Raw genomic sequence first — 23417 nt, 5'->3', positions numbered from 1 at the left:
TAAGAAGTGCATAGTGTTGTATACATCACAGTGCCTCGAATTTTAAAATAGAATTAACCACAGGCGTCTAAATCATTGTTTTTCTCTAAAATGTTGATTAATATCATTTTGGGTACATATAATGAGATAAACAACAGATCTTAACATATTTAGTGCCTTTGATATACACATACAAGAAAGAAACTGGACTCTTCCGTGAAATCCGGTAAGTTTGAGTTACATACCTTTGTTTTGTTTCTTCTTTTAATCAACATTTTAGAGACAAACAATGATTCAGACGCCTGTGGAAATAATATTCAAGGCTTAGGATTAGTAGAGTGTTCAAACAATATATGCTCTCTACCGGTCTTGGAACTTGAACCCACACGTAAGTGACATGTATAAGTATACACACTTTTAAAGCTTTTTTTATCTGGTACACATGTTTTATATTGCATAATTAATTATTAGTTTGTGGGTGGAATAATGAACAATAATTAACAATGGCTTCGACCATGGTAACAATTAACACAACTTTTGTTATCTATAATACTGTTTCATTTCCAAAATTCGAGCCACTGTTGTTTATAGTTCTTAAGAGAATTGATTGTGCGCCAGCTTCATGCACTGACATCGAAGTAGCCTAATCGGAGTTGGTGAATGTCTGAAGCACTCCTCCTTAAACACTGATAGGTATTTGTGACCAGCGTAATGTCAAATCTTGTGTCAGTCATAAATTCAAAATGACTTTAAACATCCTTTCTGACCAAACAATGTTGCATATTGCGGTGTTTGTTCCATCCGCGTAGTGAACGAAATGTAGCTTAATTACTGACCTGTTCTTGTGCTTCTAGCCATGCCGTCCGCACATGTTCTAATCTTATGCATTTAAAACAGGACAAGCGCCATCTTCAGCTGAATGCACACCAGGACAGAACCTCGTAAGCGCGGAGATTGTCTCGGTCTCCTGGTGGTTGCGTCCGGAAGTGGCATCCATACGCTTACTGAATGGTCCGGGGATCCAGTTCGCCAACACGCCCGACACGTGGCTCCTGATTCCGATGACGCACCCTGACGTGCATCTCCAGAAAGTTCTGGTCATTGGTACGTATATCTACATTATTAATTCAGTTTACAAATACATGTGCCAGATTTAGAACAAATGCAATTCCATTTATTTAATTTAGATATCGTCTTATAAGAACAATGGAAACCTTACTTCTTTAAAACATGTTTCTAAGGTAACGTGGGATGGGCAGAAGTGACGTTTGGAGGGGCGAGCAGGACACCCCAATCGCAGACGACGTCCCAAACTGGTACCTTGGAGATGGTGTTCGATGGCATCGTTGGAGACGCTGTCAACATTTCCGGACTGGTTAAAAACACGGCGGATAAATATATTTTGATAACCGTTGAAATTATCGCCTGTATCCAAGGTAACAATTGACACACTATCTACCATTGCCTCCATGGCCAGCTTTTAAACTAGTAGTTTTCTGTTCACTTTTTGCGTCGTCTGAAAAGGCGACAAATAGGTATTATGTTTGGCGCGGACGTAACTGTTGATGGTGGCAGCGGGGAAGCTCATGTCCAATACATATTTGCAAACATTAATTCATTATAATGTTTATCATTACCAACCATTGTGGTATTTTTATAGACATTGGTCTGCATTGATTGTTGAGTTTCCCCACCTTTTCCAGAGCTATGCCACTTTTTATAATAAAATGGAAAATTCATATGCTGATAATAACCTTAATATAAAATAGTTTCCTAATTAAAATAAAACTTGGTTTAAATTTTCATTTTCAAATTGTCTTGATGCCAAATTTATATTAGTATATACATGTGCAGTAGGCATATGTGTATGGCAAACAGTATGTTGGATATTCGTTTGCAACTTTCATCTAGTAAGTTTAAAAACGAGTACTGAATAAAGTCAGTAGTATTTTAATTATAATACTTAGTATGCTAGTTTATGAATACTACTTATATGTCCAGGAATCCAGGAGTTTCCGTGATTGAGATAAACGATTTTCTGGAATTGATTTTAATGGATACAAAACTCTATTTTCAGATACAAGCACATCAACAACTGAAATAACGACGCCAGTTCAAACGTCATCAACAATACACACGTCGTTAAATCCGACACCAACAAATCCGACAGCGACGCCTGTTCAATCATCGTCACTAACAACACTACACGCGTCGTCAAATCTGACACCAACAAATCCGACAGTGACGCCTGTTCAATCATCGTCACTAACAACACTACACACGTCGTCAAATCCGACACCAACAAATCCGACAGCGACGCCTGGTCAATCATCATCACTAACAACATTACACACGTCGTCAAATCCGACACCAACATATTCGACAGCGACGCCTGGTCAATCATCGTCACTTACAACCCTACACACGTCGTCAAATCCGACACCAACATATCCGACAGCGACCCCCGGTCAATCATCATCACTAACAACACTACTACACACGTCATCAAATCCGACACCAACAAATCCGACAGCGACGCCTGTTCAATCATCATCACTTACAACACTACACGCGTCGTCAAATCCGACACCAACAAATCCGACAGCGACGCCTGGTCAATCATCATCACTAACAACACTACACACGTCGTCAAATCCGACACCAACAAATCCGACAGCGACGCCTGGTCAATCATCATCACTAACAACACTGCACACGTCGTCAAATCCGACACCAACAAATCAGATAACTACTCATGTCCATACGTCACCAGTAGTTGTAAAGACCTCATCAAATTCGACCAATCAGACAGGAGCGTCTGTGGCTGCCGGATGCTGTCCATGTTTTCAATCTATGAAAAACCTTACTGAGACGGAACTTGGCATTGTTCTTAAAGAAATTGTAAAACATCTTACCGTTGTAAAATCTGAAACGTCGGCCTTTAAGCGCACCAAGACATCTGCACCGGACGAAAGGACCTCATCCAAGGTCATTGGGACCGTTGGAATGGCAGTCATGTTTACAGTCGGCTTCACATTCGTCCTAATGGACCTTGGACACATCATTTCCGCTTACTATTTCCTGAAAGCTTTGCTTTCGAAACTTATTTGATCTGCACTTTCCTTCAGAACCATTGTACGTTTTTATGAGTAAATGCGGAATAACAGTGATGCGATTGCAATTAAACATTGTATTCGAAACGTCCTTGTTATCGTATATAATCGCTTGATAAGTTTTATTTTGAGTAAGAAATTGTAAACTCTCTGTCTGAAACAACTATCAGTAAATATATATATGTATATATCCCTGTGTGTTACTTACTTTGTTTATTGCATTAAATACTGGTGTAAGCTATTTAGTATGTCTTATCATAGATACCCTAAACACTGCTACAAAATGTAATAACTCGCTAGATGACGCCGGGAAAAATTGATGGGCATCCGATACTAAATCTTTGAAATTTATTTACGGTTTTGGGTACATTTGGATTGCACAAGATGTAGGAAATATAGATCTATATACACTTTTAAACAACGACTAATTGTCTGTTTCGTCAAAACTGGCATAACAATGTGAGTAATTCTTCAAAGTGGCACAATTATAAACAATACCAAACAATTCTAAATACAGAAAGGTACCTACATCTGGAAATTAAATTAAATATGAAATTGTTTCTGCTATACTTAACTGATCAAACAATAAATTCATCATAGAACTTGGTAGAGTATAAGTATCTTCCATGGCCGAGAGTGTAAGATAGGCTCATTCCGACCCGAGCGTAGGGTGTTTTGCGAGTGTCCGCAAAACACCCTGCGCGAGGGTCAGGATGAACCCATCTTACACGAGCGGCTATGGTAGATGCTTTTCTCCCACCTCAGTTAAACAAAATTAAGTAAAAAAGTATTTTTTGCTTGAACTCTTTTGTGCTTAGTAAAAATAATTGCGTATGGATATGCGATAATTCGTGGTCGTCATGGATATGCGCGCAGTGATTCCGATTATGTTAATAGTCAAATCGGTGTTTAAATAGTTCTAATGAGAGTGACGCATTATTTCTTGAAAGGTGCGTGAAAACTGTTTTATGGTGACATTTGAAGCGAGAAATAGTTAACTAGCGTTCTAAATATTGCCACAAGACCAGGTTTCCATGACGACAGTCTTCAACAAGGGAGGTAATTACATTGTGTTGACCGTTAAAAAGGAATTCCATACGGGCATTTTATCTTCGCCAGTGGGCAAGATAAGAATTTCTAGCCTAGTTAAATAATTGGATCTACTTATCTGAGGTGGGAGAAATATAAATACTCCACAAGATGAGAGACTTTTTATATGTTGACTGAATCAAAATTTAACAAGCAAGAATCTAAATATGGTCTTTACATTGTGCAGATTACGAGCGAGCGAGAAGAACGGGAATGCCAAGTTTGTACAGAAGGCAGTCTTAAATATGTTTATGCACTTCAGGCCCAGCCTTAACATTTGCCAGAATTGCCTACGTACCAAACAAGGTTACACAAAGGTATACAAGTAATAACACCAAAGTGACTGGGCATTAGAAGCAATACTAGTTATAGGCCACTTAGAATTCAAACGTTTTTAGAGAAATGTTATGCCGTCAATAATAAACAATTATACGTTAATCAAAAGTAACATATTGTATTTAGTAATATTCGCTATTCCAGTACAATCAGATTTCACTAAAATATTAAATATACTTGACAAGCGGTGATCGAGCGGTCGGAAATCATGAAAATGCTCCTCAGCCTCACAGACCATGATCTAAACAATAAAAATATGCTTTGGGTTGCATTCACCCGAGAGAGAAACAATGTATGCATTATTCTTCGAAAATGTTGCCATATTTTCGTTTGTTGTAAATGTAAGTCATTACATACATGTATATAAATGTGACTTAAGTTTGCTTTTTTTATGGATTCCGAATGCAGAATTCTCTTTTCATGGAATCAGCATACATACCCCCGGTGTCCGGATTGCCGTCTAAAATGGCCCGGAATACGGGGTACTAAAGGGTGAGCGGGAGAGTTTGACCCTCTTCCTTATACGTATATACCAGACAAGTTTAAGAAGCATATGATAACGTTAAAAACAACCCCATTGTTTATACAGTATGTGTTATACACGATAGTTAAACATGCATACAAGGGTTACGTGCGCAATACAAGCTGTGTTTGTGGGGCAGATTCTCTGCTTGAACCCCCCCCCCCCCCCCCCAAACAATATGACCATTACTTGTCGCCGGAAATATTTTTATTCCCGGTAATAATGAGATCCTTATGTCCACATGGAGAGCTGTTCACCGTTTCCTTGTTAAACACAAGAACAATTATTACTTTAACTGTCGTCATTTCTCATTTTCAAGTTGGGGATCTTGGCATGTCTAAATATTTATTTTTGTGTCTACCCAACTCGATGCAGTTAAAAGTACTTTGGGTCATTTAGTGCGTTTAGCAATTAAGAAAAGTGGATTCAAACATACAGACATAGCGGTGTTTGACCGTCATTTAATTTATTTTTAAAATGCCAGCAACGAAGGTGCATGTCCTACCAGCGAGCTGCGACATAGGAGAGGAAGGTGAGAGTTCCGGTATCCAGGCGTCCTTCCGTTCGTTTTTAACATGCATGAAAATCACGGGACTGCACCACTTGAAAAGGCGCAAAACCAATGGCGGCAAAATTTGGAAACGATTAGCATGGATGTATAGACTATTTGTGCCAGGTGTTTTGTTGGCGAATTTTGTGTTTTCAATGGGAGAGTTTCGCAGTATCACCAGTTTTGATGCATATTCGTTGGATCACATGATAGCATCAATTTCATTTCTGCAGGTGACATTATTTTCTCTGAACAACATTATTCGAGGTAGAAGATGGGACAGGTTCTATAAAGCTTGGGACGAGTACACGGAGGTTAACAAAATCGAAACAAGCCGTTGGATCAGAAAGTTCTCACTCGCGGTCATGTGGGGCTACTTTATCTGGATTGCTACAGCGGCTGGGTTTCTCGCCTTAAACATGTCCAACCCCAGGCAACCGTCGGGATTCGCCGAACTTCTTCCGGATTCCCTTATGTCACCAGTAATGGTCTTCACCAGTATTGCATACTTTTTCTGTGCCTCGACGTCATTTTTGCTCACAGCACAGTTTATTCTCACATGCACTGCCATTTGCAGAGTTCTGCACGTGTTGTACAGAGCAATGTGTATATCTATTGAACATGACGACACCCTCAAAGAGAAAATGGAAATGTTTCGGCAGCAGCACGAGAAATGCTGCCGCATAATAAGCCTCGCCGACGACGTTTTGTCTGTGTTCACCTTGGTAACGGTGTTCACGACCATTCCGCTCATCGTGATCACGCTGTACTTCGTGTTGTTCGACAAGTCGGAGGTAGAAACGTTGGCATACGCCGCCACGTGTTGGTCCATCACGCTCAGTGTTCTCCAGCTAACCGTCATCTTTCTGTTTGGCGGCGCAGTTAACTATATGGTAAGAATGAATATAGGGACTCGGCGAGAATAATGTACGGCGAGAGCCTGTACAATTTATTTGACTAAAGATTGACTGATGTATGGCCTGCTTGAAACGTACTTGGTAGTCTAAACGAACTTTTACTTTCTTTTTTATTTTGATTACAATTTCATTTACCATTCTCCGACTCAGAGTGTTTAAATCCCAAAGTTACACTCTCACAGAATGACCGTGTCGACAACTTTTTTCGTCTTGAAATGAGCAATTTTTGCGTAAAGGTCTGGAAACATGTGATACAAGACTGCTGAAAAAGTTCAGATCGCAGGTTTTCATATTTACGTTCAAGATGTTTCATGGCTAAAGGCGTTACTAACGCGTTAAGAAAAAAGAAATCTTTCAGCAGTTTTACAAGCAATTGTTATCTGTTCTATTGTGAGTTATTTTATATGACTGAACTGAAGGCATCGATGCCAAGACCAGGCCCCAATATCACGAAAATACTCAAGTCAAATCTCAAACTCAGTCTCAACACATTTTATCACATGGCAATAAAATTTATTAAAAATCATATATGTTTTTTACAGTTTTTTATTCGCATTCTATCATAGAATACGCTGATAAAAGCCTTTGGTTGAATTCCTAAGTAAATATATTCTACAGCCAAAAATGTATTTGAGTACAATTCTGTATTCTTTATAAAATACTCAAGTATATTTTTAGCTCTAGAATTAGTTTTCTTTTAAATATTAACAAAATATTTTATCAACACATTCTATCAGAAAATACGTTTTCAAAAAGAATAAAACCATGCAAAATTTTGATGAATATTATGCTTTTATATTGTGAAATGAGTTGAGACTGAGTTTGAGATTTGACTGAAGTATTTTCGTGATATTGGGGCCAGTTGATTCTGAGAACAAAATAAAAGTTAAAACTGTTAATATGTGAGAGTGCAACTTTACACACTCTTTTCGCGAATACATTATTTTGTATTTTTGAAAAAATATACTCGAGAGTGCTCACAATAGTATCATATATACACGTGTTATACATGTGTTTAATGTTAAGGTTGAAACACTGTTGTAGGCGCACAGACCGGCCACGTTGCTGTATGGATTGGACCTGAACAGGACAGCGCAACTCTCCGTTCAACAGGTACTAAGGCTGTAATTAAGAAACTGTAGCTGTTAGTATAATTCGTTCCAACAATGCGGTAATAATGTGATGGACACGTCGGAATAGTATAATTATCTTAGAATTGTATGAACTGATAAATGAAATGTCAGTGTGTTTACTATCACGACATAAATCGGACAGATAATTTCGTTGAAATATTCATGTTCTTTGTGCAGCTGGGTGTATTTTTGACGCGACTGACGAGCCAGCCTATCGGGATGACGGCCTTCGGCCTGTTCGTCCTCGACAAACCTACCATCTTCACGGTACGTTCACGGCTGTAAACCATCCAACTTGCTATATGAATAGCACACATTTATCTTACATTAAACATTGCAAAAATTAACACTTTCGACATGTATCCCCATTGACTGCGCTGTATACCATACGTGAATACAGTCTAGCCTCGTTGGCTTGAACTCGCTTGGCACGAATTCCTCGTTGGCTCGAACTGGATGTAAAGGGCCGATTTCTTTATAATGAAGGTGATCATTCCCGCTTGGCTCGAATTTTCAGAGACTCGATGTGTTTTTGCCGGTCCTTGGGAGTTCGAGCAAACGAGGTTCGACTGTACTGTATTTCAAATCAGAATGTAAAGAAAACTAGAAATTGTTCATAGAACACACATGCCTCCACTTCCCGACTATGTCACAAAAAGCAACGGCCATTATTCCATCTATAGTCGATGTGCATAACATAAAAGTGTCACAACGAAAGGGTCGGTGCTTAAAAATGCTAACATCTTTGAAATGTAGAGGTTTATGACTCTATCTCAATTTGATTCATTTCAGAAAAGTGAAATACTGATTTACATGCTAATTCTAAAAGTGTCGATGGCCATAACGCTGTTGGGTACAACATCAATCAGAACTCCTTGTACACAACTTCACATGGTGGTTAACATCCCTCTTTAGTGTCATGACTCTGGCCCATCGAGAAACGGTTACTCAAGATATGGGTCAATCCTGTTTATGTATTTCAACTAAGTCAAGAGGTCATTACTTTACTTTATCTGAAAAAGCCACATGCTATAAACCAGGTGCACAACTTCATATGATGGTTAACATTCATGTAATTTAAACGTTTCATGACTCTGACTCTAGCACTTTGAGACACAAGATTGCATGCCATATTTAAACAAACGCAAAGGCTATAGTGCGAATCAACGCACAAAACCCCAGCATGTTCATGTTTATTAACATTCTGTAAAGTTTTGTGTAAAATATACCTCTCCTGTATAAGCATCTTAAGTAATTGTAATGCTGTGGCACATTATCACCATGCTACAGTTCAAGGACTGCTTGTAATGCTGTGTCACCATTATCACCATGCAACAGTTCAAGGACTGCTTGTAATGCTGTGTCACATTATTACCATGCCACAGTAAAGCAAACTGTTTGTAATGCTGTGTCACATTATCACCATGCTACAGTTCAAGGACTGCTTGTAATGCTGTGTCACATTATCACCATGCTACAGTTCAAGGACTGCTTGTAATGCTGTGTCACCATTATCACCATGCTACAGTTCAAGGACTGCTTGTAATGCTGTGTCACCATTATCACCATGCTACAGTTCAAGGACTGCTTGTAATGCTGTGTCACATGATCACCATGCTACAGTTCAAGGACTCGATTGTAATGCTGTGTCACATTATCACCATGCTACAGTTCAAGGACTGATTGTAATGCTGTGTCACCATTATCACCATGCTACAGTTCAAGGACTGCTTGTAATACTGTGTCACATTATCACCATGCTACAGTTCAAGGACTTGATTGTAATGCTGTGTCACATTATCACCATGCTACAGTTCAAAGACTTGATTGTAGTGCTGTGTCACACTATCACCATGCTACAGTTCAAGGACTTGATTGTAATGCTGTGTCACATTATCACCATGCTACAGTTCAAGGACTTGATTGTAATGCTGTGTCACATTATCACCATGCTACAGTTCAAGGACTTGATTGTAATGCTGTGTCACATTATCACCATGCTACAGTTCAAGGACTGCTTGTAATGCTGTGTCACATTATCACCATGCCACAGTAAAGCAAACTGTTTGTAATGCTGTGTCACGTTATCACCATGCTACAGTTCAAGGTCTTGAGTGTAATGCTGTGTCACATTATCACCATGCTACAGTTCAAGGTCTTGAGTGTAATGCTGTGTCACCATTATCACCATGCTACAGTTCAAGGACTTGATTGTAGTGCTGAGTCACATTATCACCATGCTAAAGTTCAAGGACTTGATTGTAATGCTGTGTCACCATTATCACCATGCTACAGTTCAAGGTCTTGAGTGTAATGGTGTGTCACCATTATCACCATGCTACAGTTCAAGGTCTTGAGTGTAATGCTGTGTCACCATTATCACCATGCTACAGTTCAAGGTCTTGAGTGTAATGGTGTGTCACCATTATCACCATGCTACAGTTCAAGTACTTGTGTCTTTCCAGTTTGTGGGCAGCATCATGACGTACGCCATTGTGATGATCCAGTTCAAGCCGGGAGACAACACATGCCCCATCACGTGCAATTGTACTGTCTAGACTTCACTACTTCATGTCCATATACAGAAAGCATACAGCCATATGCATATGTGGATTACTGTTTGATGAGTAGTTTTGCTGATGAAAGAGTGTGTGAATAAGTATTTTATCATTTGTAAGATGTATTTACTAAGACTCTCACTCGCAAGAAGGAACTGATACAGAAAAGAACAGCACCAACTTTTACAGAAACACAATATGGTGATAAGAGGTAGTAAATTAAACCACATTTAAAAAGGAGGCACTGTAAAGACACATTGCCAATTCAAGGGTCTGAACTCTAGAGTGGCTGAGGCGACATTGCTAGTTATCGCACATGACCAAGATATTCTGCCCATACACATTCTGACCTAGTTAAGTAATAATTGGAAAAAAAGGCTTCTAAAGTTATTGATCAGACAAGACCAATTTTAGATAATGCAATAATTAAAGGACGATAGTTCTTGAATGACTAAAGTGACATGGCTGCTTAACAAATTTATCCAAGATATTATTCCCATACACATCCTGACCAAATTTGTTGATGATTGGACAATTGGCTAATAATGTTATTTATTTGACAAGACCAATTTTAATTAATTTCTTAAATTAAAGGCGATAATTTTCGAGTGACTAAGGCCATATAGCTGGTAATCAAATTTGTCCAAGATATTATGCCAATTTACATTCTGGCCAAATCTGGGGACGATTGAACAAAGGCTTCTAAAGTTTTTGTTTGGACAAGACCAATTTAACACAATTTCTAAAGGGTGATAACTCTCAGGAGACAGCCATATGGCAGGTTGTTGAACTTGTCCAAGATATTATGCTAATACACATTCTGACTAAATCAAGTGATTGATTTGACAAAGCATTACAAAAAAATGATCGGACAAGACTGATTTGACGTTATTTCTGTAATTAAAGGGTGATTCTCTTGAGAGACTAGAGCGATAAGGCTGGTTATTATGCAAATACACATTCTGACAAAATTTGGTGATGATTGGACTGAGGCTTTCTAAGTTATTGAGCAGACAACATACTGGATGGCCAAGGTCCGCCTTCCCACCTGTACGCAGCAAGCAAAACTATAAATACATAGTCTTTTTTAAAACAGGTGAATAAATAAACTCACTTTCATTTTCCATATTTTATCTCAAAACAAACACAATTACAGAAACAGCTATTTACACAATAAAAACATAACTTTCATATATAATTTAAGCTAACATGTCTATTTAACTCATTAATGTTAAAGCACGTTTTAATAAGTACATGTAACATTGTCATCTTGGTCAACTTCAGATATTGAAAATGTTAACAACCCAATTTCCATATCCATTTGCACCAAGCATTGTTCTGTTATTTCCTCTACATGAAGCTCTGGTTAGTTTCAAAAACAATCAGTAGAACCTTGGCAATGAAGAGTTATAAACTGTTATTTTTAAAATGCACCACATTTAATTGTCTTGAAGGAAGAAAAACATCTTGAGAGTTGTTCACTTTTTCCTGTTACCTCCGAGAATCATGGCGAGTCTGATGAAAATGTTCAGTGTGTCAGCATATATTCCAAGAGAACTGAAAATATGAAACATTTTATTCATGACAGTGGTATTATAGTCAGTAAAGTTATGATATCTGTTTGATTTCTTTTTTATTGATTTTTTGTTAAAAAATATTCTGTTGGGTAAATCCAGATAAACGATACCTGGTACCTAATTTCACAAATTTCACAATAAGATACGATTTTGTCAAAATTAGACAATGTTATTATCAATGTTGTTTTAAGAGATTGGTCCAAATATATGACAAATGTTTTAAACTGAACACACTTAATTACAAAACTTGTACAATTATAACACATTTATTTTAAGAATTTAGGACAAATCACAGGGCAAATAATCATGCCATGTTGTCAGGAATACAATTGGTAAAAATATGCATGTAGTAAAATGCAAGCTGATTTAGTCTTTTCACATCGGATGCAAATGAGGCAATTTTAAGATGTTCATTCAAAGTTTGATGTATCCTCCTAGCAGCAAGGAATAAGCACATATGACATTTGACCCTGACCTTGTGACATGAAAAACTATAGGAGTCATCTACTGTCAAGCCAAGCCTCAAAATCAAGTTTGAGGATTATTGGTGCAGGGACTGTCAATTATCTCTTCAACAGTCAGCAGCTTTCAGTTTGCATTCAAGGTCAATGTGACCTTGATCATTGAACCTGATGACCCTAAAATCATTAGGGGTCATCTTCTTGTCACGCCCAACCTCCATGTCAAGTTTGAGGCCCATAAGTCTCGACAGTCTTAAGTTATCAATCTGACAAGCTTTTCGTGTGCAAGATCACCATGACCTTGACTTTCGACCTGCTGAGATCAAAATTAATAGGGGTCTTCTACTGGTCACACCAACATACTTCATGTCAAATTTGAGGGCCACAGCTGCAGGCATTGTCAATTTATCACTCGGACAATTTTTTTTCCTGTTCTAGGTCACCGTGACCTTGACCTGATGACCTCAAAATCAACTGGGGTCATCTTCTGGGCACACTGCCTATAATTCAAGTCTGAGGTCCATATGTCCAAGCAGTGTTGCGTTACGACTTTGCGTGTTTAAGGTCATTGTGACCTTTGACCTGATGATCTCAAAATCATTAGGGATCATCTACTGCTCAAGCCCAACGTCCAAGTCAAGTTTGAAGTCCATAGGCCCAAGCATTGTCAAGTTATCACTTGAACAAGCTTTGGTCTACCGTCAGACCAACATGTGCAAAGCAATATAACCCCTCTTCTTCAAAAGGGGAGATAATTATGTGTATTTCTATCAAAAGTTGCGACTGCATCCTACTAGTAAGTATACTTACGCATTGACAGGGTCATAGGGCTGCACACCGTAGACAGGATGGGTCTCTGCCTTCTTCATGATCTTCTGTGTGTCATATAACAGGAACATTCCAAACAACACAAGGCCTCCATAGATGCTGATAGAGTACAGGCCAGCTCCCATGGCGGTTGTTGGGGGCAGGAATGCACCAGCTTGAAACATATATACAAGAATGCACAGTGATGAACTAAGCGGTTGTTATTTTAATAAAGAAAATATGTCTCCCGCTGAGGTAGTCCCAGTTCCATGACATTTGACATTGGGAAATAGAAAAAATATGAATGGAAAAATATTGTACACTTGAAAAAGAAACAGTTGGATGATTGGCAAAATTGAAATCTGCTTGGAGTCATATAATAGTCATATGATCTTTAACCTATACTTTAGAACTTGAATTGAGCTGGTCCCTCTGCACATGGTCTCAATATAGTGCAATATAGTGAACATTTGTTTCCAGTAATTTCTAAATCCTTCAAGGGGTTCAAGGCATATGGAGGGGACAATTAAAGTAATAATATTAAAGTCATCTGATCTTTGACCCCTTAATGTGACCTTGACATTGAACCAAGATGGTTTTTAACATGCACTCAGCACATCTTCTCTATATGGTGAACATTTGTGGCAAGTTATTTCAAAATCATTCAAACGTTTCAAGAATTATGGAGCAGGACACAATTTGTGACGGACAGACAGTTGTACACACAGACATGTTGTAACATGGGCTCTGCACAGTGTCTCATGTGAACATTTATGGCGCAAACTTTCAAAATCCATCAAGCGTTCATGAGATATGGAGTGGACACAAGTTGTAGTCATATGACAATTAACCTCAGTGTGCCCTTGACTTTGAACCAAGCTGGTTGTAACATGCGCTTTGCACATTGTCTCAATATGGTGAATATTTGTGGAAGGTATTATCATTACCCTTCAAGAGGTTCAAGCGATATGGAACGGACACGAGTAATTGTAATTTTAAATTCAAATGACCTTTCATCTGTATGTGTGACCATGACCTTGAACCCAACTATTTGAAATTTGCCCCCTGTGCAGATTGCCTTTATATGATGAACATTTGCGCCGAGAAATTAAAAATCCTTTGTTTCAAGTATTATGGAGTGGACATGATTTGTGACAGAGACGGACAGACAGACAACTCTAGCAAAAACAATATGTCTCCCCATTTATGGCATAATTTATACTATTTGTGACATTTTAATGCATGTCACTCATAAAACCTGTTGGCTTATATTAAGGATGCAAACTTGGTATTCGAACATTCATCGATTTTTTTTGTTGAATGAATAAAATAGAAAACCTTGAGCCTGCTACTGTGTTGATGAGTATAAGATTTGTGAGTCTTGTTTTTACAACGAATGGCCCCTAATGCCAGAGATAAAAGATGAGATAAAAATACACTTCAAATGCGTCCAATGTTGGTAAAGGACACATTGTTGGGTAAACAGTCCCCGTTATTTTACAATAACTGGCTATAAGAAAAGTGACATCAAACACATTTTAATTATTTTCAGTACATTTAAATGACTACACTAATTAAGGTTAAGGGTTTAAAGAATCAACCTTCACATCAAAGTGTTGTGTTGTCTGCCAATTTAGCTGTGCAATCTTGCTCATATCGCCATGATGATACGAAAGTTATGTGCTATAAACTGTTTTCCATTTTTAAATAAAATGTTTGTGCCTTGAAATGTATATTATAGCGTTTAGGGATCTTTCTGTATTGTTGCAAAATAGATGAATCAAAATCCAAGTTTGTTAATGTCATATTATTTTACTGGTTGCCAATTTGGTTTGTTTTTCCAGTTTTAACTGGTTAAAGTCAATCCCAGAACAAGGCTGCAAGGTTATTCAGAATGTCAAACATAAGATACCCCTCTCGGTGAGTATTTAGGATCGTCTTACGGTTATTAACGACCCTCCGTGGCGCATAACATCATTCAACAAGGAATTTATGATCTTCACCAATTTACTTTGCCTTCTTGTCGACAAATAAGAACGCAGTGGAATTGAAGTAATTCAATTGTTTTTTGTTTTTTTATTGTTCAAAATGTATTGCAGCCCAATTTGTAGGTATATCTTTTCTGAAAATGGGGAATTTCAGAGACTTATTTGGGAAAAAAATCAGGAGTCAGTCAGTGACAGGCATTGGCTATGACAAAAAGGGGTAAAAAGGCCCTGGCTAATACTGTAGAAAACAATAAGAATAGTTTACTTTGACTTTTAAAAGATTCATTTTGTAATAAAATATTTGATCAAAAGATTTCCCGAATATTTAAATATTATTTTTCCATTTGTTTGCATCCTCAGTTTATATTCATTGATTTTAGTTCAATTGAGGAAACAGCTTATGTGAATCACTCCATTCCACTTCCTGGGCAGATAACCGTACTGCTTTTTGGGAAGTCATGAGAAACTAACCTTTGTTAAGATTGAACCCACTACCTCATTGGTGAGAGGCATACACCAATACTACTAAACCACTGAGTTTTAAACTTATAAACTGTTGAGATAAAGATGTTAAAGGAGCATATTTATTACAATAACAATTGAATGTATACAGTCATAACATAAGTCCACATCATGATTTATTCTCTCAATCCACTAGCATGAGAAAGATTTGAGCATAAATAAAATGATATTTCATCCAAAATACTATAAAATTCTTGTAAATGGAAACAGCATGCTTTGCAATTCTCGTACATGCATACTATTCTTAAAAAGTTAGCTTCTAACAACCACATGAGAGTCACTGAGAGGCATCTCTGCAAAAATTTGTTTTTATCTTACCAATTGAAGAGGCAAAGACCAAGCCCAATCCACATGCCAGAGGCCCTGCCATGTTCAGGAACTTTTCACTCGGAGCACACATAGCTATTGTTGATAAGCCTGAAAGGAAAGAAACATTGGAACTTATCAAATGGTTTCCACCAAATATTCAGTCAGAGTGAAATGCAGCAGAATGCTTCCATGAATCTGTTTAATCTCTTCTGGGAAATTAAGTGCAAAGGCAGAAATGGCTTCATGGCCTATAGAAATGCCAGTTACATCTTTTACTTACTGTAACACAATAACAATTTCCAGTACATTTAGTAATGTTATGAAACACTGCATAATACATTATATAATTTGCACTAAATAGCTATCTCTTAGACACTATAACAAGTATACTTCAGTAGTCTGTACCTCCAACAACCCCAGCAGTCATCCAGGCTGCTCGCAGAAGGACAGGGCCTCCAAGGAATGTGATCGGGGCCACAATGGCGCCCAACACTGCCGCATGAGTCAACCATGCCAGCTGCTTTGCCCCAAATCCCTTCTTGTATGGTATGGAATGGGTCACCATGTTGGTGCCAATCATCACTGCAAACGTTGCACCAATAGCCTGTAAAGTAAAGTATCATAGTCCATGAAAAATCATTAAAAAACCCAATGCTAGCCTTATCCATAACTTTGTCTGACAATGCTTTGAACTGTGTTATAAATATTTTTAGCATATTACGAGCTTGAAAAAAAATGAATTAATCTGTCAAGGCATATTCCATGAAAAAATCAAATACTGGCAAATTTTACAGAGGTATTTTTTTTGTTTCAGTTTTAAGATATTCTTATTTATTTCATTGCATGAGCACCATTAGCAATTTTGGTGTTCAAGAGGTGAAATATATTGCAAATTTACATTGAAACAGACAAGTTTTCTCTGAATTATATGACTAGAAACTAGAAAGGATTTAAAATGAATTTCCCCCAAAAATGGAAAATACCACATTTTAATATAATCAGTGTTTGAAACAGTGTGATATCAATTTTTAGTCTATGAACCACTGGAAAGTATTTACACAGCGCGCAAACATTGTGTTATGCATTGAATGTTCCAATGAATCTTGCGGTGAAGTGCCAATGAGTTGAAAATGGACTAACAGCGAGTTAAATGAGAAAATCGGGAAATGAAGTTCCACATAGGACGTGTTGTGCTAAAATCAAAATCTGATTGTTTACAACTTGCATGACTTGCTAGAGCTTAATGTTCACAATGTAAAAATCTGCATTTTCATGAAAAGTGTTATCGTTCACGAACTTCCGTAGGTTCAGCAATTTCCTTGCTTTTTTTATTGAAAGAGGTTGCCTTGTTGCATATTGGAACTATATTGCCTATATGTCTAGTTTTAGACAATCAGAGATATACGTTATGAATAATTATATAGCCACTTACAGACATCTGCAACATTGAGTATGATGATTCTTACCAGAAGAGAGTTCTTAGTCATGATGTTCATGAGTGCAGCATTTTTGCTGACAGCTACAGCAGTGGCTGCAGTCACTCCGAGGCCACCCGCGAAATACATGTATGTTGATCGAACACGCTCCTTCACAAAGTCTGGCCAGAGCCTAAACAATCATCAACTTCTTCTTATATATGGAAGGGTTTTAAAAGAAAAAGATGGATTGTTGATGATAAATGTGATATTTTAGCTGAATACTAAATGATTTATACTGTTGTACTACACTATTTTCATCATTTGTTGAGAATACTGTCACAAAATTTTGTAATGGATGATTAGTTATCTTAGGTAGGTACAATCAATACTCTAAGATCACCACAATTAATACTCCATCATCATTTTATGCCTAACACAAGACGTAATAAAACTATGGGTCTCTATAGTATGATTATCAAACTATAAAACAATCAATTTCTTGTATGAAACATTTTTATATAGAAATACCTGGAGTTTTCAATGACGCCAGGCTCATTCGACAAACCAAGTCCATAAAAGCCGAAGGCTGCAAGACCAATGCCTGAGGCAGCAGCTACCAAGCCTCGGCCGGCTGAAAAGGCTGAAACACAGATACTGACTATATAAAATGGCTGTCAAAGTTCATTGAATTAAACATATTATATAGAGGAATTAAACAAAATAATATTGAAATAATTTCCTACATTATAAGGTTCCACATGAATACACAAATCAACCACTGAGTGGCAAGCTTTGATACATAAACAAGTATCAACAATGTAGAATTTAGCATGCCTGCATGCATCAATTATGTTACATTGTAGTGATAACATGGCTACATGTACTAACCTCCTGTTCCAGCAGGAGCCATTGCCTTCTCCTTCCATGTCTGTTTGGTTGTCTCCTTTGTTGCTTGACGCCGTGTGAACCGGCTACCAGCCTGCTGAGCATATTTCTGTACACGCATCACATTGTGCGTCCGCAAGGCTACTGCCTTTAATGCCTGGGGCTTGCTGGCAAGATTGCTGACAAAGGCACTCATAGGAATTGTAGAAATCCTTACAGAAAACATCTTTGTAAACGTCTGAAATATCATGCTGTACATTTAGTTTGGACGGTTTTCCATTTGATTATTATGACACAAAATTTTGTGCTTTAGTTTCATCATTAAATAAAATTGAGTGATATTTCATGAAGCAATTTTGATATTTTTTTATGATTACTTTTTAAAATTGAAGAATATTCACCAACACTTTAATAAACATGGTACTTTGAAAAATAAATTTGATGTCACACATAATTAGAATGTCGTAAGGAAGGATCATTTATGAAATGACATGTTTAGTAAACAATTCAACATTTGACCTGTGTTTGAACTAATGTTTTCATATGCTAGCCTTATATGCAATCTATCAATAAATATATATGAAAAAAGAGCATAATAAGACTCAACAACAACAACAACAACCAGTTAGGTATTACGATATTTGTATCTGCTGAATATGACTATCTGAATTCAGGACAGTTGACTTGAGGAAGCCATTTGGGATTTTTTTTTGCAAGTGACTGTGAGTAGGTTGTTACCTTTGTTGTTTTGCCTGTGACAATTTTCATGCCCTTTCATTTTTTTATTTGTAAAAATGAGTGAAATTTAGTTGGTATCAGAATTACGTAACAGAAATTGACATCAAAAGTTTGAGGTTAAACAGGATCTTTATGAGAAATGTAAAACCTATATCAACAAAATGGATTATTAAAGGTAAATGGCAATTCATTATCGTAATATACAGTGTCTACAGACGTGACAAACCAAGTCACATCAAGTGAATATAAACTTACGCAGTAACAGCCGAATAGTCATCCGAAATTATGGTATACTTAAAAATAATACGTACAACTAAAATTTAAACCGAAAATCGATCACATATAATATTCATTATCGTTTTACTGACCTGCAACGTATGCCAGACAATGCAAATATTTTATAAAATGTCGAAATAAAGCGTGTAATTCGTTGTTTTGTAAGATGTTTATTTCATCAGCTGAACGTTCTAGAGATTTCTAGTGCAAACGGCGAGTTTAAAGCGGTTAAATTCTCAAACGGTATCTAGCATTCACACACTCATCGAGCAAACAAGTAACGCTGCCAATGGTGTAGACACATTAAAGCAAGCTCCATACCAATATGTTAAAGCAAAAATACTTTTTATGATTCGCATTGTCTGTTCGTTTTGTGTAGTACGAATTTGCTAAATTCGAAATACTTCTTGGGGAAACCATTTTGCTGCTAAAATAAGTATCAGTGTAGCTCGGCGGTAATGACAGAAATTATACTTTTGGTGTTTTATATCAACTAGTATAAATAAGATTACACTCGGATTCATCTTTTATGTTTTTCTATTTGCGCAACATTTGTGTCATGTAAAAATTAATTTTATACACTGTTATAAAGACGATAGTACAATTAAGATCATCAATAAAATGTTTGGTTAATTAGATTACGGACCAGATTCAGGGACATTACGGACCAGATTTAGAAATTTACGGACCAGATTTAGAAACTTACGGACCATGATTTAAACACATTTTTTCAATTATTCACTCATTAGTTTTTAATTTGTTAATAAATACTTGAATATGAGTGCTCAGTATGACGTTATATCTTCCATAAAACTGTGAAAAATCAGTTAAAAGCAACAGAAGATATATGTTCCAAAACAGTTTATTTACCAAAATAAATCAAGCACATATAAGAACATGTCAGTGTTTACATGAACCCAAAACAGTTTATTTACCAAAATAAATCGAGCACATATAAGAACATATCAGTGTATCATTAATATTCACATTTACAATTATAAGATAAACACATATTAGTTCATTATTATTCATTATTATTCGAATTATTATTATACTTTATTAAAAATACATTGATGTTTAACATTGGAATTTCATGGGAGTTTTCAGTTACATTAAAGATAATTGTCATACTGAGCACTAATATCCAAGTAATTAATAAGTAACTAATTAACAAATTTCAGACCAATGAGTGAATAATTAAAAACAAAACAAATGTTTAAAAACAATATAAATCATGGTCCGTATATTTCTAAATCTGGTCCGTAATGTCCCTAAATCTGGTCCGTAATGTCCCTAAATCTGGTCCGTAGTGTCTGGTCCGTAATGTCCATGGTCCGTAGTGTCCGTGACCCCTTTTAAATACAGTGTTAAAGGTCTAAAGCCTGGCTCCATTTAAATATAACAGTTATCGCAGATACGCAGAAATGCACAGCCAATTAAATTGTTTCTAATAAAATATGAAATCTGAGCATTCTATGTTTTCCATGTACAATTTGAGGTAATATTTTACTCCATTCTTAAATGCGTGTATGTTTCTGGATTGTTTTTAGTATACAGAGTGACAGTTTATTCCAGTCAAGAATAACTTGATAAAAAAGTAGAACTGTTAAAACTTAAAACTATTATCTGGGGCACATAAAAGTTACGATCAGAGCCCCTAGCATTATGCAAATGCATGACAGACATCTTGGTTAGATAACAATGCTTGCAGAATGGTCCTTTTTGTTCAGAATTGTATGCACATGGTTAGGTCTTAGTTGACTCTATTTTCTATCTGAATATTTCAAATTAGATATACATTCATACAAATGTATAAATATAATGACTTTGTTTTGAGCAATTTGCATTTTTCCCCCAATTGTTTAGTAAGACCATTATACAAGGATGAGCTAGGATAGTCAAAATAACATTAAATAAGCGAGTTAGATTGTATTTGGCGAAGACTTAAGTTTAAAAAAGATCTGTTTCTGTACAAGAATCCTTCAGTTAACTTTCCTTACGATATCGTTATCAATTCAAAAAGCGGAACGTCAGTGTCCAAAACAAATCCAAGGTATTTCATAGAAGACTATAGACTGACCATAACTAGAAAAGTTATTGACTTTAGCTAGTTAATGTTTTTATTCAAACAGGTAAAAAAAAAATCATTCAGGTTTACTTAAATGGTAGCTCATTGTATACAAGCTTTCTAGTTCTGCTCCAAGAGTTTCTGCACAAAAATGGATGCTAAAGTGAAAAGGTATAGCACTGTCATCAGCACATTAATTAATTTACATGTTCCATTATACTTATCAAGGTGTTGGAGATGTTAACTTATTTATGTCTACAGTCAAACAACTAATAACTGATATATTTATACAAACGTGGATATCCGAGTTAAATAATTCTACTAGAGCTAGATCATACATATTGTTTGCAGATTTTAAACTTCAATCTTATTTGTTAAATGTTAATATAGTAAAATATAGGTCTGCTTTAACGAGAATAAGAGTATCTGCACATAGATTAGAAATAGAAACCGGTAGATGGCACAAACCAGTAGCAATACCACACTGTGATAGAAAATGTCTTGCATGTAATTTACTTGAAGACGAATTTCATTTTATTATTGAATGTCAACTGTATAAAGAACTAAGGAAGCAATACCTGAAAACTTATTATTATACTGCACCGAATATACCTAAATTTATTAAATTATTTAAATCGCAAAATGTAACTGTAAACAGAAACCTTGCCATTTATGTGTATAAGGCAATGTAATTAAGAAAAAGATATTTATTGTATTACGGGTAATATTATTTGTTAACATTAACTACTTCACGCTTAAATTTAAGTTTATTGATGATATATCATTTGGTCACATGATTTGATGTATTTATAATGCTGATCAGTTGCTTATATGAATGTATTGGACCTTGACTATGTTTAGAAACATGTTTCGTAATTATATTATGTATACGCATGGGCATTTTTGTCTAGATGTATTTGGAAATAAACTGTAAACTTATTCCCATGTCATTGATAAAGCATGTAAACAACAGTGGCTCAAATTACAGAATCAAATAATTCTAAAACGTATTTTTATTTTGGAGGTCTATACCACGAACTTATTAAAACAGGTCGAGTCTTTGATTGGTGTATTTCTACCCGTATAGCTTCAACATTGTCCATTTCGAAATCACTAAAATAATATCTCCCTAAAAACTAACTTTTCATTGACTTAGAGGCACACCCCGCCGCATAGTCGGTTCCTGTCATTTCTGATGATGGTATATCCCTCAGTGCTTATTTTGTATTAATATCGGATTCACCGAGCCTGGTTTCTGGGAATGTTACGGTGCTAAATAAAATCTATATAACGCTGCAAAAGAATATAGTATATAGAACAATACACGTGCCTAACATTCTTACGTCCTTATTGTAGTAATGGCTTAAAATAATTGAACTATAAAGAAATCGCTACCATGAGGTTTGAATACGTCCCAGCGTCTACAAGTTGTTCTCTGTTCAGCTACAAGAAGGACATATTGTTAGATTTTGGCTTCTTGATTATTATTACACGTTACTTCATGTAGGTCAATAAAATTTCCGCCATTTTTGAAGGTTACACAATAGTTACGTTAGCTTAATTTGGCTTTGAATTCAAATTTTGCACATGACAGGAAAGGATATTTTTTGTGAACTGCTTGTTTGAGTAGAGAATGTATTTTATCCCTCTGCGTCAACCTCACATGTATCCCTAATTTAGCCAGGGAAGAGTACGCTTTCAATTCGTGTAAATTTACGTTTTTCTTGATAAAAAATACAATATATACATTTCATGATACGATAACAATAAAAAGGTATTGTAACTCAAAGTAAGAGTAATACGAGGCTTAATAGTTGTAAAGTATCTGCTTTGGTATCTTATTTTCGTTTTCCAACTTTCAAATCTAATAAAACCGTGACATCTTTTCCATAGCTTTTGCCTGTACTTTCTGCAACTTCATTTTCTCCACTTCGAGCTGTTTTTTCAAGGTGTCCTATTTTAGTTTCATGTTTTTTTTTTACTTTTACCATGTTTAATTCTAATTGAACGTCCTCGTTCTTGTTTTTAGTATATGTTTGTTATTCTCATTTTTCAAGATTTTTTTCCCCTGTGTGTGCTGCACTCCTTCATATTTTCAGATATTGTTTTAAGTTTCAGAAATTATCTCAAATTGAGCCTCCTCGGCGTACATGTGTTTGACATATAGCGG

At 36.3% G+C, this 23417-nt stretch overlaps 2 protein-coding genes across 2 annotated transcripts; one reads left to right on the top strand and one right to left on the bottom strand.

Annotated features, from left to right (window-relative positions):
- The first annotated feature begins 5517 nt into the window (after window positions 1-5517).
- LOC128215546 (gustatory and pheromone receptor 39a-like) lies at window positions 5518-10198 on the top strand. The gene is made up of 4 exons (XM_052922236.1): window positions 5518-6483; window positions 7552-7620; window positions 7818-7907; window positions 10106-10198. The coding sequence occupies exons 1-4, from the start codon at window positions 5518-5520 to the stop codon at window positions 10196-10198; spliced, it is 1218 nt and encodes a 405-aa protein (XP_052778196.1).
- Window positions 10199-11312: 1114 nt separating this feature from the next.
- Window positions 11313-19395, bottom strand: LOC128224830 (growth hormone-inducible transmembrane protein-like). Its single transcript, XM_052934904.1, has 8 exons — window positions 19272-19395; window positions 18169-18403; window positions 17809-17920; window positions 17329-17470; window positions 16268-16466; window positions 15872-15970; window positions 13047-13218; window positions 11313-11755 (listed from the first exon to the last, which is right to left on the bottom strand). The coding sequence occupies exons 2-8, from the start codon at window positions 18389-18391 to the stop codon at window positions 11677-11679; spliced, it is 1026 nt and encodes a 341-aa protein (XP_052790864.1). The 5' UTR covers window positions 18392-18403; window positions 19272-19395; the 3' UTR covers window positions 11313-11676.
- Between the last annotated feature and the right edge of the window lie 4022 nt (window positions 19396-23417).

Source organism: Mya arenaria, chromosome 2, assembly GCF_026914265.1.
Source record: "Mya arenaria isolate MELC-2E11 chromosome 2, ASM2691426v1".
Lineage (NCBI taxonomy): Eukaryota > Metazoa > Mollusca > Bivalvia > Myida > Myidae > Mya > Mya arenaria.
This window is presented reverse-complemented; position numbering and strand designations above follow the sequence as displayed.

Excerpts from the sequence above, each read along its gene's own strand:
- LOC128215546 (XM_052922236.1), top strand. The coding sequence starts at position 5,518 with ATGCCAGCAACGAAGGTGCATGTCCTACCAGCGAGCTGCGACATAGGA. Across the intron at positions 6,484-7,551 it reads GCGGCGCAGTTAACTATATG|GCGCACAGACCGGCCACGTT; the intron begins GTAAGAATGAAT and ends ACACTGTTGTAG. Across the intron at positions 7,908-10,105 it reads ACAAACCTACCATCTTCACG|TTTGTGGGCAGCATCATGAC; the intron begins GTACGTTCACGG and ends GTGTCTTTCCAG.
- LOC128224830 (XM_052934904.1), bottom strand. The coding sequence starts at position 18,391 with ATGTTTTCTGTAAGGATTTCTACAATTCCTATGAGTGCCTTTGTCAGC. Across the intron at positions 17,921-18,168 it reads GGCTCCTGCTGGAACAGGAG|CCTTTTCAGCCGGCCGAGGC; the intron begins GTTAGTACATGT and ends TCTGTGTTTCAG. Across the intron at positions 15,971-16,267 it reads GACTGCTGGGGTTGTTGGAG|GCTTATCAACAATAGCTATG; the intron begins GTACAGACTACT and ends CTTTCCTTTCAG.